The sequence below is a fragment of the Oryzias melastigma genome, linkage group LG21 (genome assembly GCF_002922805.2).
Source record: "Oryzias melastigma strain HK-1 linkage group LG21, ASM292280v2, whole genome shotgun sequence".
Classification (NCBI taxonomy): domain Eukaryota; kingdom Metazoa; phylum Chordata; class Actinopteri; order Beloniformes; family Adrianichthyidae; genus Oryzias; species Oryzias melastigma.
In genome coordinates, this window is record NC_050532.1 from 18776407 (window position 1) to 18794023 (window position 17617).

General features: G+C 39.5%; 2 protein-coding genes and 1 long non-coding RNA gene across 5 annotated transcripts; 1 reads left to right on the forward strand and 2 right to left on the reverse strand.

Moving 5' to 3' along the window:
- Window positions 1–1087: 1087 nt before the first annotated feature.
- Window positions 1088–9497, forward strand: LOC112154714 (Golgi reassembly-stacking protein 2; the record flags this gene model as incomplete). The annotated part of the gene is given in 9 exon segments (XM_024285841.2): window positions 1088–1171; window positions 2638–2718; window positions 2791–2994; window positions 3175–3261; window positions 3342–3472; window positions 5160–5286; window positions 5381–5504; window positions 5759–5851; window positions 7905–9497. Coding segments are annotated over 9 exon segments (1116 nt in total). The 3' UTR covers window positions 8111–9497.
- On the reverse strand, window positions 6725–7844 carry LOC112154715. The gene is made up of 2 exons (XR_002920694.2): window positions 7546–7844; window positions 6725–7318 (listed from the first exon to the last, which is right to left on the reverse strand). It is a non-coding gene; the product is annotated as an uncharacterized LOC112154715 (long non-coding RNA).
- tlk1a (tousled-like kinase 1a) lies at window positions 9201–17389 on the reverse strand. Of its 3 annotated transcripts, none has more exons than XM_024285839.2 (21): window positions 17233–17389; window positions 14362–14483; window positions 14174–14245; window positions 13619–13694; window positions 13495–13538; window positions 13303–13398; window positions 13127–13213; window positions 12948–13040; window positions 12750–12860; window positions 12537–12673; window positions 11985–12173; window positions 11761–11827; window positions 11543–11640; window positions 11317–11398; window positions 11141–11232; window positions 10971–11060; window positions 10725–10894; window positions 10524–10659; window positions 10327–10438; window positions 10146–10253; window positions 9201–10069 (listed from the first exon to the last, which is right to left on the reverse strand). In XM_024285839.2, the coding sequence occupies exons 2-21, from the start codon at window positions 14476–14478 to the stop codon at window positions 9899–9901; spliced, it is 2148 nt and encodes a 715-aa protein (XP_024141607.1). In that variant the 5' UTR covers window positions 14479–14483; window positions 17233–17389; the 3' UTR covers window positions 9201–9898. The 3 variants fall into 3 exon arrangements, with proteins under 3 accessions (XP_024141607.1, XP_024141608.1, XP_024141605.1); XM_024285840.2 differs by having other exon boundaries at window positions 17243–17384; XM_024285837.2 differs by lacking the exon at window positions 17233–17389 and adding an exon at window positions 16948–17103.
- Between the last annotated feature and the right edge of the window lie 228 nt (window positions 17390–17617).

The window sequence follows — 17617 nt, forward strand, 5'->3', positions numbered from 1 at the left end:
TGTTGTAAAAATCTAGTTTTAAACAGAAGCTTTTAAATAAAACTTTTACCAAGTAAATACAATTAATGTGTCATGTAAAACATAAAATAACGCATAAATAAATGTATTCTAAATAAAATAAATGTCTCTTTCATAAACTGCAGCCCTGAACCACTTTTTAAAAAAACAATTTTTAATCTATTTTTATTTATCTTTATTGCCTTTGTTCACCTTAAAGACAACTGTTCCAAAATTTTAGTACACCATATAGAATCTCAAAAAGGTTTTCTATGCTTTTCTTTCTGTTTGATTACACAAAACAAACAAAAAAAAGGATATTTCCAATCAAAAGTCGTGGTTTCATGAAGCTCCCTAAAAACTTTGTATATTATGTATGTTTTTAGAAATTTAGAGAAAATACACAAATGACAAAAAAAGACAAAAAAAAAAGACAACAACTATGAGAAATTGTTCTGTACTGACTAATTCATTTACTTTTAATAATCCAGATAGACAAAAAAGTATGAATAATGTTAAAAGTTCACACTTCTAATGAACACTCTGGATGTTTTGTTATAAATGTAAAAAGTGTGGTCATTGTTGGCATTATAAGTGTTAGGACAATAATCTTGTTTTTAAGAAACTGTTAAAATGTGACTTTAATTAAGATCAGGTTCATTTAACTGTTTAATAAACTGCGCTTCCTTGTGTTTCCTTTTAGTTGTTTGCTGCAAAAGTTGATCTTGTTTTAACTAAATCTTGAAAATCAAAACAAACTAAAGCTAACAGATTCAAAATGATCTGTGAGTTTTTTTTAACATTATTTAACTAAAATGGCACACAAATGAATATTCTGTGACTAAAATGTTTAATGGAACTGGGCTGGTATCAATTGGACTAACAGCTTCCGCAGAGTGTGCGGCGCTTCCTGCGTGATTGTGGAGATGCGGTTGTGATGGGAGGAGGAGGAGGAGGGAGGTTGCGCCACAGGAAGTGCTGAAGGAAACCAGGAACCGCAGGCAGGAGTCTCACCTCGGCATGATTTGGCGCAGAGCCGACGGATAACCAGCACAGGCGAACCCGGTCGGACTCTCTCTCTCTCTCTCTCCACTCCCCCGTTTAGGGGAGGATGGGGGGCTCCCCGAGCGTCCAGATCCCGGGCGGAGGAAGCGAGGGCTACCACGTCCTGAAGGTGAGACGCGCGCGGGAGCGCAGCTGCTCCTTCAGGCGGCGAACGAGCGCGGAGTGATGCTTCGAGGAATCACGCGGATGAGGAAACGCGAATCCGCGTGGATCCCAAGAAATAATGTGCGTAAATGTCCACGTGAGCTGTCATTTGGTGCAGCGCTGCGATGGAGCTCTGCTGACTGTGCGCCAATCAAGCGCAGGATGGGATTATCCTCCATAAATCCTGATTATTTTTTTTATAAATAATTTATTTTTGACTTTTATTGATTGGAAAACTATAGTCAAACATGCCTGCTTCCATTCTTGAAAGAGAGCCATAATCCACATCCAACGGCGGACGAACCGGTGTGGCCACTATGTGACTAACCAAAAAGACAGGCGTGTCCCTTTAAAATCACATTCATGTTACCTGGCAACGCCTGTCTGATTCAAGGAAAGACATCCTCTGCAGATTTTTGACTTTTCTCCCATTAAAACTGTGAAACTTTCATCCTGTGATGCATTGCAACAACATTCAAGTGATGCTTTAGTCATCTGGGAGCCACAAAAGTAGACCCTTCTACAAAAAATGTATATTTTTTTAAAGAATTATTTACTCTTAATGCATTTTGTTTACTTTGCTACTATATTGGCTTACATTTAGAGTCAACGGAAAAAGAAATTATGAAAAGAATAAGGTAAAATAATGACTCAAATATTTTTTAACTTTACATTTGCGCTTAAACGAGTAGAAATTTGCACATTTTAACTTAAAAGTATCTAGTTCAGCTTTAGGTCAAACACTATTTAAGGATTTTTAATGCAGTCTAATTAAAACTCAGCATTTATCTATTTATATCTGGTAATTTAGTCACTGAAGGTTTTTTTTCTGTCATAAATGGAATGAAACCGTATTGGAGATGTTAGAAGTTCCTCCTGCTTGTTTAGAGGTAATGTGGATGGGTTTAAATTTGAGTAAGGATTTAGGAATTTCCAAGAGATTGGTTAAATTTAAGGTATAGAAAGTTTATCCTTTAAACTTTTGCATTTCTTATTCATATCATTTATAGTTGTTGTTTACAGAGGAAAATATGAACGTGTGTAGGAGAAGTCAGACAGAAATAAATGTCGACATTATTTACAAAAAAAACTATACCAAGCATAAGTTTGATATTTTACCTTTTGATCACGTGAGAAATTAAAGTCCTTCTAACTGCTTATAAATGGTCTATTTAGGATTCCAAAAGCATTATGCTTTAATGCAGCGTTATATTTATGCTTAGTCCTCAATTTTATAAGGAAGAACGAAAACAAAATAGCAGAAATAATTTCAAATAATGGCATTATTTTTATTTAAAAAAAAGTTGCAACTATAATCAAGTTCATGTTTAAAAAATACCACATTGGTTGTACGTTGTGTAAGTTTCCCCTCCTAAATACATTTTTTAGGAGTTACAATGTTTATTAAAGTTGACTGTCTTTACTCTGTAGGTGCAGGAGAATTCCCCCGGTCACCAGGCAGGATTGGAGCCATTCTTTGATTTTATCATCTCGGTTTGTGACACCAGACTGGTAAGTTTCCCTTCTTTTGTGTACAGCTTTGATGAAATCCGCCGTATCCTCACATGATCTGATCTGTAACAGAACAGGGATAACGACACGCTTAAGGAGCTGCTGAGGATCAACGTGGAGAGGCCCGTGAAGATGCTGCTGTACAGCAGCAAGACGCTCTCTGTGAGGGAGACCGCCGTCACGCCCAGCAACACGTGGGGCGGCCGCGGCCTTCTCGGTGTCAGCATTCGATTCTGCAGCTTCCAGGGAGCCAATGAGAACGTTTGGCATGTTTTGGTGAGTGTGGATGGAAGCAAATGTGACTCCTATTTCAAAATAAAAGTTAATAGCGGAAATTCTTTTTCATTTTCACAATTTGAGTTGACTCAAACATAAAAATACTTTTTTTTAAGTATGAGTCCATAGGTCTGTTTCATTCAGAATGTTCAATCTTTTTACTGGGTTGTTTGACCTCAGGAGGTTGAGCCGAACTCTCCTGCATCTTCGGCTGGTTTGAGAGCTTACGTGGACTACATCATAGGAGCAGATGCTGACATGAGCGAGGTGCTCGCCCTGATTTTTTTTTTTTTTTTTTATTGGAATACCAGCTTTTCTGACCCAGACTATCTTTGTTTTTTGAGCAGGGCGAAGATCTATTCTCCCTCATTGAAGCGCATGAAGGGAGGGAGCTGAAAATGTACGTTTACAGCACAGACGCAGACAACTGTCGCGAAGTGATCATCACTCCCAACTCTGAGTGGGGTGGGAAGGGCAGGTATGATGAAGAAATGATTTTTATTAATGGCTATCATCACGTTTTGTGTCAAATATTGTTCTTCATCACAAAACGTCTGAAAATTTCTGGATCCACCAAAAACCATCACTTTAAATCCAGTCTGATCAGATACTTAAAGGTCCTGGCGTCTCTTCTACGACTAATTTACATATCACACAACTCCATTAATATAACTGTGAGCTGTCAGACCAGCTGAGATCAAGCCGTCACACAGGTGTGACAGTAGGAAGAGTCGGGCAGATAAAACACCCTCACGAAACAGGAACGACGTGTTGCTGATCAGGCTCTCTGAGTATTCCAAGGTAAAGGTCAGTCAAAAATACAATGACTTTTCAATTTGAATATTAACTTATTCAGTCGGCTCAGGTTCCTTGGAACCTGACCGTTGCTTTTGTTTAGACTTTTTAAAGCATTTATTCAAATTCCCACTATTTCAAAATGAGTGCAACATTTTTCCTTTTGACTTCTTTTACTGTTCAAAGTACTTGGCTTCCAGGATTGGAGTCACCTGCTAAATGTAACTCCACCCCTTTTCTGAAAATAGTTGAATTTTTACACACATGCTAACAATCCATAGAGGCCTTCTTTTAAAGTAAACCCCCCTTTCTATCCAGATTAGCTAATAAGATCAAGCAGAACATCCCAATTTCATTAGGAATATGAAAGAAATATTAACCCATCCATTTATTTCCAGTCTGATGTTAGGCTCCAGCAACAGCTGCTGGAGCCTATCCCAGATACTGTTTAGTAAAGGAAAGGTACACACTGAACAGTCTATCACAGAGAGCTTTTCTGTAATAACAATGCATTGCAAAAAAAAAAAAACATAGACGTCAGCCTCAATCTGGACAGAAATGACCCATTTTGAATTTTTATTATTTTTTTCCAAGTATTAAAATGTTGGTAAAATACGGTTTAAAATATCAGAAAAATGGTGACATTAAAGCACCAATAGAATTATGGAAAGTAATCCAAATTATAAGAACAACCACCTTTTTTTTTTTTTTTCTTTTTTTGGAGCACTAAACAGAAACTCCTGTTCTCATCTGATATGTTTGTATTCAACAAAATGAGGAGCATTCAGATTTTATTTCAGAATATTTTGATATTAAGACATGTTATAATAGCATACTGGAAAGGGAACACAAGTACATTTCCTAGATGTTCCCTGAGTTCCTGAATAAAGCATTTTCAAGATTCAAGATTGCAGGACTTTTCTTATTTTCTCATGGCTTCCAGCTTTTTTCCAAACTAACCTGGAAGATCTGGACATGAATGACCCTGATAGTGTCTGAAATGTTTGTTTTTCTCATTAGGATATAAGCATCATATCCACAAACAGGACGACACTCATTTTCCTGACTGGATGGAAGTACTACATAAAGACATTCCTGCCATTATCCACCAATTTGCTGACAAATACACTAAAAAGAACATAAATCATTATTTTAAATGCTTTATTCCCAATGTTGCTTGCATGGAAACTACTTCTGAGATGAAATGAATGAAGCAGAATCAGTTGGAATAACATTATACTTAAGATGATGTCTGTTACAGGATCTGCATCACCCTTTTTATGACATTTCCAGGCTTGGTAACCCTGTAATAAAATGTCACAGGAAGTGTTCTGTGAAAGTATTCAAGTGCTGTATTTTTGTCTCTGCAGTCTTGGATGTGGGATTGGTTTCGGTTACCTGCACAGGATACCCACACTGCCTTGCAAAGAAGGCAAGACAAGCTTCCCTGCACAAACTCCTGATGTGGCTCCAGCCTCCATTGATGGCCTCTCAGAGGTGACTGTGTTTCTAGACCATCAAAAATATCTAAGTTTATCAGTGTTTCCGACTCTTGCAACATTTAAAGATCTCTCTTTTTTTTAATCACCAGGTTCCTCTGTCTGCTGTCACTCCAACCGTTCCAGTTGTGTCGGCTTCAGCTGGATTAGAGCTTTCTCTTGCAACTTTATCTGTTAGCTCGAATCAGGACACTGAGCGGGGAAATCTACCAACAGGTGGGTTATTGTGTCTGGCAGACGATTATGTTGTGTTTGAAGCAGATTTTTTTTTTTCTATATCTAATCAACCTTTCCCTTAAAATGATTTAGTAAATTGCTGGATCAAACTTAAATAATTATAGTAGTAATTTCTGGAGATCCCATTATCAAAGTACACTGCAAGTTACTAGCTAGCTTCAATTTATATTTTTGTGCTTCTAAGACGTGGAGCTACACAAGCAGAACTCTACCCTTTTTTTCTTTATTCTCAGGCTTGATGCCTCATTCTGGAGGTTGTGCATCCTTCTATCATCCGCCAAATGTGAGGCCTGTACTTTCACCCGGAACAGGAATGCAACATTCAGGTATCTGCAAGGAGGCTTGCTTTTGAAAAAAAAAAAAAAAAACAGTCTGGCCTGTTCAGTATGTTTTCTGTTTAAAAGCTCAAAAGAAAAAAATAAAACGACGTCCTTTTTTGTTTGCCTTATCTGGTTATAAGACTGAAAATGATGGTATTTATGATCATGGATGCTTACTTCAGTGCTATAGTACATTCACCAAAATTGCTTTAATCACTTAGTTGGTTTTTCAAAATCTTACAAACAAGCCTATGTCAGTAATTCTTTGAAATGCTGATGCATCAGGGTTTGACGCAGCTCCTTGAGTCTATAGTCTTCGCTTTGTTTCGTGATGGAGTTGGAAAAAAAAAACCCAAAGAGCTCTGTTGTGTACAGAACCCCTATGGGACATCGGGAAAAAAATTAAGTAAAAAAAAAAAAATCATAAAAAAAATTACTATCTCGTGCGTACTACTTACTATCTTGTGCACACCAGTTACTATCTCGTGCACCAGTTACTATCTCTAGTGCACCAGTTACTATCTCATGTGCATGAGTTACTATCTCGTGGATTAGTTTCTACCTCATGTGCACCAGTTACTATTTCATGTGTATCAATTACTATCTTGTGCGCACCAGTTACTATCTCACGTGCATCAGTTACTATGTCACGCCTACTACTTACTATCTCGTGTGCACCAGTTACTAACTCATGCACACCAGATACTAACTTGCACGCACCAGCTACTGTCTCATGTGCACCAATTACTATCTCGTGCGCACCAGTTACTAACTCGTGTGCATGAGAAAGTAGCTGGTGTGCATGAGATAGCAAGCGATCCGCACAATAGTAATTTTTCTTTCTTTCTAATGTCCCTTTAGGGGTTCCGTAGTTGTGTATGTAACTCTGCGTACCTGTACGCTAGGTAGGAGGCTACTTATGCTCAAAGAATTTATGTTTATTCGCTAAGTTCGTGAAGGAGGAATGCTGTATTTAATACTGACTTAGTACACCCTTCCAACCCACAATGACACACTCAACACAAGTTTAAATGTAAAATAAAGAATCTGTATTAAATTAAAAAAATATCAGGTACACATAAAAAAAGGTAAACAATAAATCTCAACATTTCTTCATAATAATCACACAAGAAACAATAACAGATTCCGAATCAACCCTCAACGACTCTATGTTGGATCCAACACTAATTCGCAATAAATGTCCAAAAAAAAAAGTAGTCTTTAAACTCTGAGATCTCAGGGGGAAAAAATAGGGGGGGTAATCTCCAGCGGTGGAGGAAGAAAAAAATGCGCAATTGAAACGAGAACAGAAAAGTTACTTGGGAGATCCTAGGAATGGAAAATCCAGCTTAACCTCCTTCCGGTGGGGAGCAGTGCATCCAGGAAAACAGGTGAGGCCACAGCAACAGCGCGGATCCTGCTTTGATCTTCCAGAGCACGGCTCGCTCTCTGAACGGGTGGAAAAAAACCAGCCTGCACACACGTGCGAGGCAGTTAGCCGACTCGAGCTAACCTTCTTACATTCATTCTTAAATAATATCTGACAAACTTATACTTTTCAAAATTAATAAATAAAATCCTGCTTTCTTAAATGGTATTTCTATTAAATAAAACAAATATTACAGCAAACATGTGCTTTCCTCTGCTCCACAGCTAGCACTTTAGCTTGTTCGAACATCAGAACTAAACTTGCAACTCACCACGGTATCTTCAAAATCGGACTTTTGAAAATCTTGAAACAATCAAGTATCTCTAACAGGTGCTGAATTGTGTACAGCAGTATCTTTCATTAAAGCCACTTCTCCTTCGGTGTCGTCTCGTTTCGTCTCGTTGTCTCACTGGGGTCTGAGTAGGAAACGTTCTTCCTGCTAGAAGCTTTAAGGGCGTCTCTCAGAAACATATCGCCCCCTAGTGTTGGACCACCAGTACTGCAGAGTTAAAACAGTCCAAGAGAGCACTTCAGAATTTAATCGGGGTTACATGTAGTACCTCAAAGAAGTTAAACATCTTAAAAACCAAAGCAGTAGTAACATGCAGCGTTGTATTCTGTTCCCTGCAGGTCTCCTGCCTCCTCCCAGCATGGCAGGTGCAGTCTGCAGTGAAGGTCTGCTTCCCTCTGACTTTGTGTGTGCGGTTCCTGCCAACACAGAATCAGTGGCGACGCTCACTTCCACCTCTGCCCACATGAACAGTTCACTGACCCAAACCCATAACCCACTGATGTCTGCATCTGGATCAATTAGCATCACCGTGGACTCCTCTTAGCACAGACCGACCGCCGCCGCCGCCTGGCTCTCACGCCCTCATCCAGCGGATGCAGTCTCGGCTCTGCTCAGCTGCCATCCTGGAGGCTGTCGGAATGAAATTGCTCAACAACTCAAAGCAGTTTTTAAAAACGTCAGCGGTCTAATGTACCAAAGCCAAAAAATATATATTTGCACAACTCCTAAAGCAGGTGTGCGAGTCAGCAGCATTTCATCTTTAGGGTCAAACTGTTCAAAGTTCTTCTGAGAAAAGCAAAGCTTTTACTTGAACTTGGTCACTGCACTAAAACTTCTGAAGTAATTTAGTTTCTACAGAAAAAATGTAAAGTGCAATAATGATTACATGAACATGTTCTCAATGTCTTTTGTTTTTGGTTTACATTTGTGGTCATTTTGCAGTAATGCAGCAAACCAGCAGGGGTCACTACAACCCAAGAATATTTTAGGTATAGAGGGCACTCTCCTTGAATAATCAGTTTTTTATGGAATTTCCAGGATGTGCACCTAAAATGGGAGCAATGAAGGTCCTAAAATTCAACCCATAATTGTACCAACTGTATGAATTGATTATAAAAGTAGAAAATGGCAGAGATTATCATCTGCAAACATGCTTATGTAAGAAACGTATAGAAAACATCTCAAATTTGGGTTACTTTGCTGCATTTGGAGTCTTTTTTTGTCGAATATTTAATGCAACTTGAACTTGCAACAGCAGTTTATTACATGTGGTGATTAGAACAGCCACATTACACAGTTCTCATAAAGAATTAAAGTAAGAACAATGAATTTGCTTGGTTTTTCCAGCTAAAATTGACTCAATTCTTGCACAATAGTAAATTACTACTTTTGGTGCAGTTGGAACAGAACTTCCATGCTGCGTTTGAGGGACTGAAATCTTCAGGATAACCTGTTTGTGTGTCAGAATCACATGAGCAGAGATTTCTACTTCAACTCATTAATATGAATGCTTGCAGTTTCAAACTAAATCGTGGGGGGGCGTTTCCTGGCATTTTTAATCTCTTATAAATGAACAATTCCATCCTCCTCTTCATTCTCTCCAACCCCCAAAATAAAACGAGCTCCACAATGAAACCACTCCAAAACTGTGTTGGGAAACATTTAAATCTTTGAACACATCAATGCTGCAGCTCAGAATCCGAAAATTCCTCTATACAGCATGTGCACTTTCCAATTGATCAATTATTATTCCTGCATAGGGTTTTATACATCACTTTTTTTCCTACATTTGGTTACTTTGTGCATTTAGTATGCTGCTCCACCCTACCTGTATGCTACACATTACATTTGCCATGGCTAAAGTAACTCAAATTTAATCCTAAGATTTGTGGGGAAAACAAAAGTTACCCAAATCAAGGGGGAGGGAAAAAAAGAAAAAAAATCTTTGCAGTTCTACTTAACGGTCTTCTCACAGTAAATTCACTTCTAGCAGCGGAGTCATTTGCATCCTGGAGGAAAATATTTCAACTAAATTGCGGGCTCCTGAATCTCCCTTCGGCCCTTTAAGGCTTTATCCATCTGACAGAGCGTCCAATCACATTTTCTTCATGGTACATAGTCTGTTTCAGTGCTTTCGCCGGACCCTTAAAACGATCCGTTTCTCCGTGTCCTTAAAACGTCCCTTCACTGTCCATCGGTTGTTGAAAGCCCTCTTGTACAAGCGGAGCTCGGTACAGGTCAGGAGGTCATTCGAAAGTTCTGTGTGACTTTTCCTTTTCTTTAAGTCCAAGCCTCTGAGAGTCTGCTGTCCGGACATGTTTTCTAACAAGTGTCAGTTTGAGATTATGCTGGAGGAGGCTAGGCCCGAGCCAGCCGCGCTCATCTGTAGATTCCCAGACGAACTTGATCTTCGTATGTGAGGAAGCAGGTAGAGGTCACTTCCCAGTTGGTGAACGTCAATCCGGTCCTCCTTTCTGTACGCCAGGCACCTTCTGATGAAGGCCTAGAGGTGGATCAATAGTGTTTAAAAAGGAACCAGATGATGGAAATTATTATAATTATTAGAGACGCCGCTTTACCTTGGCTTCGTTACTGACGACGGGCTTCACGGGGAACTGGACCTCTGTAGCTTTGAGGATGGTGTTCTCCTGCAGGATGTCCTGCTGGGACTGGTTGTGGCCAAAAGGCTGAAGAAACGGGAAGTATTTCAGCTTAAAATCAACAATAAATCCATCTGAACTGAAAATGAAACCTACTTACCTTCCTTCCATACAGACACTGGAAAAAAATGATGCCCACTGACCACACGTCCACCTTATTGGAGATTTTGGGAGGTTCTTTACCGACCACAAAACATTCAGGTGGCAGGTACCTGATGGAGGAATAAAAAACGTCACAACTTTCCGCAGCAGCAAAAATCTCACGTAATTTTTTATTTTTCCAGTATTGCTTCTCACCAATAGGTTCCTGCGCCCTGTGATGTCAGATCCATTCCATCCACTCCATAGTTGTCGTCATCCATGATTTTGGAAAGACCAAAGTCTGTGATTTTTATCTCTCCACAGGCCGTGCCGTCCACCAACAGGATGTTCCCTTGAAAATGGATCCACGTTAGCATTAAAACTGGGATCCTTCGAAGATATTTGTCGTCCACATACCTGGCTTAAGGTCATAATGAATAATGGGAGGCTTGATTTCATTTAGGTATTTGAGCGCGTTGACTATCTGCATGACGATGGAGCGCGCCTCTTTCTCTGACATTAGCTTATGCTGCTTCAAGTAGAAATCCAGGTCATTGCCTTCGCAGAACTCCATCACGGTGCAAAACCTGCGGGGAGAACAGATAAATACTGAGTCCATTATATATATGAAGAGAAATGGAGAGTTGAACCGTAGTAACTGACGTGTCTGTGTCCAATGAGAAGTAGTCGTAAAGTTTTACGATCCGGGGGTGGTCCAGCTCCTTGTGTATTCTGTACTCTCGACATGCGTGTCTGTGGACAGGACAGTATTTAGGAGGATGAAGGTGCTGTGGGTTATGAATAATAACGTTCCAGTGTTACTGCTCACATACTTGTGATAGTTCTCCTTCTTTTCTTCTCGCCAGTTCTTGTTGAGTTGGTGAATTTTCACTGCAGCATATCGCTGTTCAATCAAGTCAAAAGCCTGTGCAAATAAATACAAGGAAAAAATTGTTTTTTCACAGCATTCCAAATTAAGTTGCACTTTATTTTCCTCTTCACAGCTTGCCTTGTAAACTTCACTAAAGCCGCCTCTTCCTAAAAGGTGCAGGAGCAGATACCGTTCATTCAGTGTTGGGTGATCCTTGAATCTGCAAAAGAAAAAATGAAATTAATTTCACATCTTAAGGTGAATTTCAGTCATTGTGCCATTTAATCTTAGTCTGAAAAAAAGTAGTGGACATCATGTACCGGTATAAATGCATCATTCGTCACAGAGATGTATTCATACTTACTGGGAGCTGTCTTCATTATTTATTCTCTTCAGCTCTCTAATGTGAAGGTTGCGGACCCTCTCTAAACGCTCCAGCTCTGCCTGGATCTCAGCTTCTTCCTGTAAATGGTTTGGGAATCAATGGAACATCAGAGGGATAAATAGCTTTGAAGGAAATATTACAGACTGACTTGGTACACATTTATTTATATTTTTAAACATTAATCAAATGAAACCAACCTTCTTCAGGTGTCCCAGTCGCAGTTTGAAGATCTCTTCCTGTTCGTGGTACTCTGCCAGTGTCAGCCTTACCACAGAGACAAATTTAGCGAAAACTTTAGCTTAAAACCAAACTGTTTGGTCCATGTCATCATTTATGCCCACACAGGCTGCAATACAAAACTTTATGTGCTTTCCTGGTTTACGAAACTGCTGATTCAACAAGCGCGCGAGCCAGAACTTACAGTTGAGGTAGACTGGGTTTCAGAAAGGGATCGCTTTCCGCTCCGTTCACGGCCTTGGTTTTGCGTTGTTTAGACTCAGAGTTTGTGGCTGGTGCTTGGGAGCTGCTGGAAGATGGAGGCTTCCTCTTGGCAAGAAGTTTTCTTTGCCTTTCAATGTCTTCTCTCTGTTGGTTTATCCGATCCTGCTGCCTGCCAAAAGAAAAAAAAAACAAGTATAAACCAATTAATCCTTTTTCAAAAAGTTACTCTAAAAATTCATTTACATCATAACTGGATGGGATCTGTGATTAGTTTAAATATATTTACATTTATTCAGCAATTTTTGAAAATAATTACATGGTAAATATAAAAAAAAGTTTATAGAAGTACTTATTATTCATATAAAATTAGAATTGCATATTTGTGGTCCACATGTAGGATTAAAGTCTTAGTGAAAGGAGACCGAACCTATTTTTTTACCCAATTCTTTGCCCAATAAAGTTTATACTTGTACACTAATTTAGCATGAAATAAGCCCAGCAGAGAGTAATACAGTCTTAAAAATGTCCTCACTTGACAATGTTTTGAAAAGCGTAGCCGTCGGTCCACTGCTCTGTGAATGAGGCTCCGTGTCTCACTGTAGTGAAATGGCCTAAACGTAGTCGGTCCTGCATGCTCTTCTCTCGACAGGCCTGCTTCTCCTGTGTGCTCTAAAAAATAAAACACATGTTTGCATGTTAAAGCACATATGTGTGCTCAAAAGGAAAAAGGTTTTGAAATGCTTACCTTCTCTATAAGCAACTTCTTGCTCATGGTGATGCACTTATTCAAACGTTCCTTGTACTTTTCAAGTAATTTTTGTTGCTCGTCTATCTGCCTCCTGAGATCACAGTTTGCCTAGAAAAGAAAAGGAAAGCCAGAATCAACCTTGATTTGCTCTGAAATAGGTTTGCAGGTGGTATGAAAACAGAATTATTTTCTCACCCTTAGTAAGTCATCTATTCGGCCCTCTTTCTTCTCAAGGTCTAAATTCTTAGTGCTTTCGAGAGCAGCCAGTTTCAGCATTGTAAGGTCAGTCTAAAGGAGAAAAAAAAAGTTTTTTAAGAACTAAAGACTCTCAAGATCTTAAATTTGATATCAGATTATCAACAGTTGTGCTTCACCTGGACAAATTTGGCTGCTAGATGCTTTGGATGCATTATGTGGTCCCCAAACGACAGACAGGTGGGAGATGAACAATTTTGTCTAACCTGAAAGAGAAGATTTTGTTTTTAATTGGGATCCAGAAAAAGGATAATCAAAGAAAAGGGGTTTAAATATGAGTGTTGTCCTGTCTCACAGCGGTGCCCTGAGCAGAGTGGGAATGTGAGTTCTGGGGTGAGCGCAGCACTAAAGGGAGACCTCTCACAGGACTGGACCCATTTCCACCTTGGAACTGTAAGAAGATTCATTCATCAGCACCTTCCTTTTACCTCACAAACATTAAACTTTGACAAGAATTTCCTCCTAAAATGCCACTCTGAAAACTTACATCAAAATAGTCACTTATTTTGGGTCCTCGAACGCCCGACTTTCCTATTAAAGAAAAAGAAGGAGGAGTGTTTACATTTAAAACATATCATACTTTGTATGAAATAAGAGTTCAAAACATTCACCTTGGCTGCTCTCTGACTGGGTCTCAGGTTTCCTTTTTCTGCCTCTGGCTGCTTCAGACTGTTTTTTCTCCGGAGTCTGAAAAAGACACAACAAAGGCATTCTGAACATTCATCAAACCCTGGCCTGATGCTCTATCCGGGACACAAGAACCATGCTGTTCTAAAAAATCTGCTTCAAATGCAGCACTATTATCTGTTCCAGTATTTGTCCCTTGAACAATTTAGCCAAACAGTATCATGGTTGACATTCCAAGACTTCATCAACATCCCCCAATGTAGGACAGAAAGAAGAGGTTAAGCTTATCAATGCCCATTTTTATTTATAAGTACATGGAAATAATCTGGAAAAAAAGTTAAACATGCACTCCAAAAATAAAAATGCCAATTTTCTCTATAGTCTCATTTCAAACAATATTAGCTTTAAATGGTCTCAAAATGTGCCTCATTACCGACTTTCTTAACATCACAAAAAAACAAAAAGGAGGAATCTTGTATACTAAAAAGACTGGATTGTTTATTTGATGAAAAGGCTTCAAATCAAAAGCAAAGATTTACCTCTAACTCCTTATCGCTGGAGGATCCTAGACTTCCAAAGCTCTGATTTGAACATTCATTATTGGTCAATCCCTGGAGAAAAACAAGATATTTTTCACTTTCTTTAGTGAAAAGCAACAGAGTAAACATTTCTGATTATTAATGTAACCACAAACTGTAGCTCTCGACGGGGCTTCGTTGATACTTACTTTGGTACCTGCACTTGTGCTGCAGGTGCTGCCTCCTGTGCTCCCACCAACCCCGCCCATAAAACGTGCTTCCAGCAGCTCCTGCCTCCTGGGATCCAGGCTGTGAAGCTCCTCCATGGTGCCTGGATGGATCACCAACAATTCAAAGTATGTTTTAGTAACACAAGGATAAGATTGATTAAAGCCTCCTCAGCTCCTCAGACATCAAGAGTCTAGAAGAAGGTATGTTTACAATCGCTAGGCGATGTTGAATACTGTTCTCCTGTGGGAATGACAAAGGAGCTCCATCAACTTCATGGTTGCTGCAGACTCGGAGGTGCCTGACGCTCCGCTGCAGAGAGACGGTTCTTTTCAAAGGCTAGAGCGCAGCATGCTAGCTCTGAGGATTATCTTTGTGTTTACAAACACAAAAGTCTAGCTTCACACAAAACGGATTTTTCCATAGGCAGTCCCTTGCATACCTGGAAACTAGATCAAAAATATGATCTCCCTCAAGTTAAGACAAATAATTTAGAAATGTTAATGTTTACTTAAAACATATTCACTGAAAAATGTAAAAAAAAGGGGGCCAAAAGAAATTATTCTTAAACATTTTAAACAGGTGTTTAGGTTTGAAAAATAATCATCCATGACAGAAGAAATGTATATAAAACACAGTATTTTAAACCAGTTTTACACCACATTAGTAAAAGAAACTCTCCTATCTTGAAAGGAAATTCAGCTCCAGAAATATTTTATCTCCCTAAATGTAAAAACAAATAAATAAAACTTGCTGATATAAGAATGGCAACGAACGTTCAACATCACTTCCTGAGCATAAACAGGGAGATTTACTTTAAGGCGGACTGCATTCGCATGCATTTATGTAAGCATAAAAACTGATGGAAATTCATGTTGGCCACAAGTAATACAACCAAGATGCACATTGCTGTGTTGCCCGCACGTATTTTAAGATAAATGTTGTTGTTGGTCACTTGTAATAACTGAATTCTAATCTTAACCTTTCCTCTGGTCCATGTGGCCAAGAGATAGTCACCTTTCTTATTTTAATGGATATCTGTAAATGAAAAAAAATTAATTGATTTGTTTATTTGACTGATAGTTTTAACCATCTAGCTCAAAAAAGCAAACGTTCCACCTACAAAGAGATAAAATGATCTACTTCGCTTCCAAAACAAAAGTGCTTTACTTGAATTCTATCGAACCATAAAGTTATTTATTTACCCTTCTCGATCACCAGGTCGAATGTGTGCAATACATCTTAAAAAAAAAGGATTTAGACCCCAAGACCAGCTATAGTTTATTAACAAAACCCCCTTGTTGCTTTTTCTGTACCGTCTTGTTCTTGCTAACGTGAATCCATAACAACACTATCCATTTCACTGGGGATGCTTGTGCCAGTTCCACTCAGCATATGGACAGGAGTAATGTGCTGCTTCTCAAGGGTTTGCTTGTTTCAAACACCAGGGCCTCAATGCATAACTTACCCTTTTTCAAGCCCCTGCACTAGCTAGCGGTTGAACCCTTACACCTCTTGCTGTGGATGTCATTTTAACTCCATGCTGCTCAGCAAAGTGACCACCTGCTTATGGCTGCTGACACTTAAGTCTGTCAACAACAACAACAACATAAAATAATCTGTGGGTGAACTATTTACATCATGCTGACAACTTAAACTGGATGCAAGACGAGTTATGCAGTGTATATCCTAATTATAAGTGGCATGCTGATGGGAGACTACCGTCACATGTCAATCAGAGTATGACAAGCTGACAATACAAAAGAGATGGAGGAGCCACATCAGCAGCTAAAGCGAAGGGGGGAAATCATCCATTATAGTGGGGAGAACTCCTGACAGGCGAAAAGTCGTCCTTTTAGATGAAGTGATAACTGTTAGTTAGCATGCTGCGCCGTCCTAAACCCCATTGGTGTCCCACCGGATTTGTTGGAGGGGAGCATCTACACAAACAGCTTTGCTCACAGAATAAAGAGATGAGGTCAAGCAAGGATAGGCACCCACTAAAATGGCACCTCCAGCTACATGACACACTCAAGACTCTTGAATTGTTGGGGAGTTTTTGCACACATTAAAGAAATAATGCATGAGTCGAGGCCTGTCCGCACCGATAACACGGTAAATATCAACCTGCATATATAGGGATGCGAGGTAAACAACACAATCAATACACAAAGGACTGTGAGGAATATGCTCGTCTAAATTAAAATTAACTGTTTCTACCTGACTTGTTTTAAAGCTATTTGCATCCATAGCGGCCGCATGTTAATAGAGGGATGCGCCGATTGCAACGTTAACATCTCAGTAAAGATTTATCGTCATCGTTTGTCCTGAGGTTACTGCACTGGCCTGGACACTAAAACATGGTCCTGACTTCGCTGCTACCAGCTAGCCAAACAGCCTCAATGGACTTTGAAGCTGACGAGTTACTGTAACGTTAGCTAGCAAAACAGCGTTCGCCACCGAGATTTGCTCGATATTTCTGTTGCCATTTGCCCCCTACTTTCAGCTAACTGACCGACAGGACCGAGTAGAGACGGGACGAGCGTGTTAAAATCGTAATACGATACCTTTCTAAAGCTTCACCACCGCCGTGGTATGCTGTCGGAAGATACAGTCCGTGTTGGGGACGTGGAGAGCAGGGACCAAAGATGGCGTCCCCTCCAAACTTCCACTACTTTGGATACTCATCAAGCTACTTTTTTTTTTTTTTTTTTTTTGTAGGTGCACGCGCCGTCAACCGCTCGAGCTGACTGGGGAAACCATCCGACTGGTGTGGCGTTTGACCGTCGACGTGCACGCAGCGGCTGCCACCGAAAGAAAAACGATTCTTATGCTTTTTTGGGGGGACAAACCTCTTCACACCTCAGCACAGCTCCGGGTCCAGGGCTCCGTCTTCAAGTGGTTGCCAGTGTCACGTCACGCAGCGTGTGCAAATTCTTATCGCGATGGCGATTCGTTTGTGTTTTTAAACGGCAGGAATCATGACCTCCATGTTTGGCTCAGAGCTTTTTAATAAAGAAAATAAACCCAAAATAAAACTGAGAATATTAGTTTTTAGATACTAATGATAAAAATACATTATGAAATATATATGTTTTATCCACTTCTTCTTTTTGTATCAGTCAGAATATAATTTATTTACGGAAAATACACAAAAAGGAGATAAACAATACATAAACATTTAAATTAACCATTAAACATATTTTAAATTACTTGGAATTCAAAAGATTTTTTTTA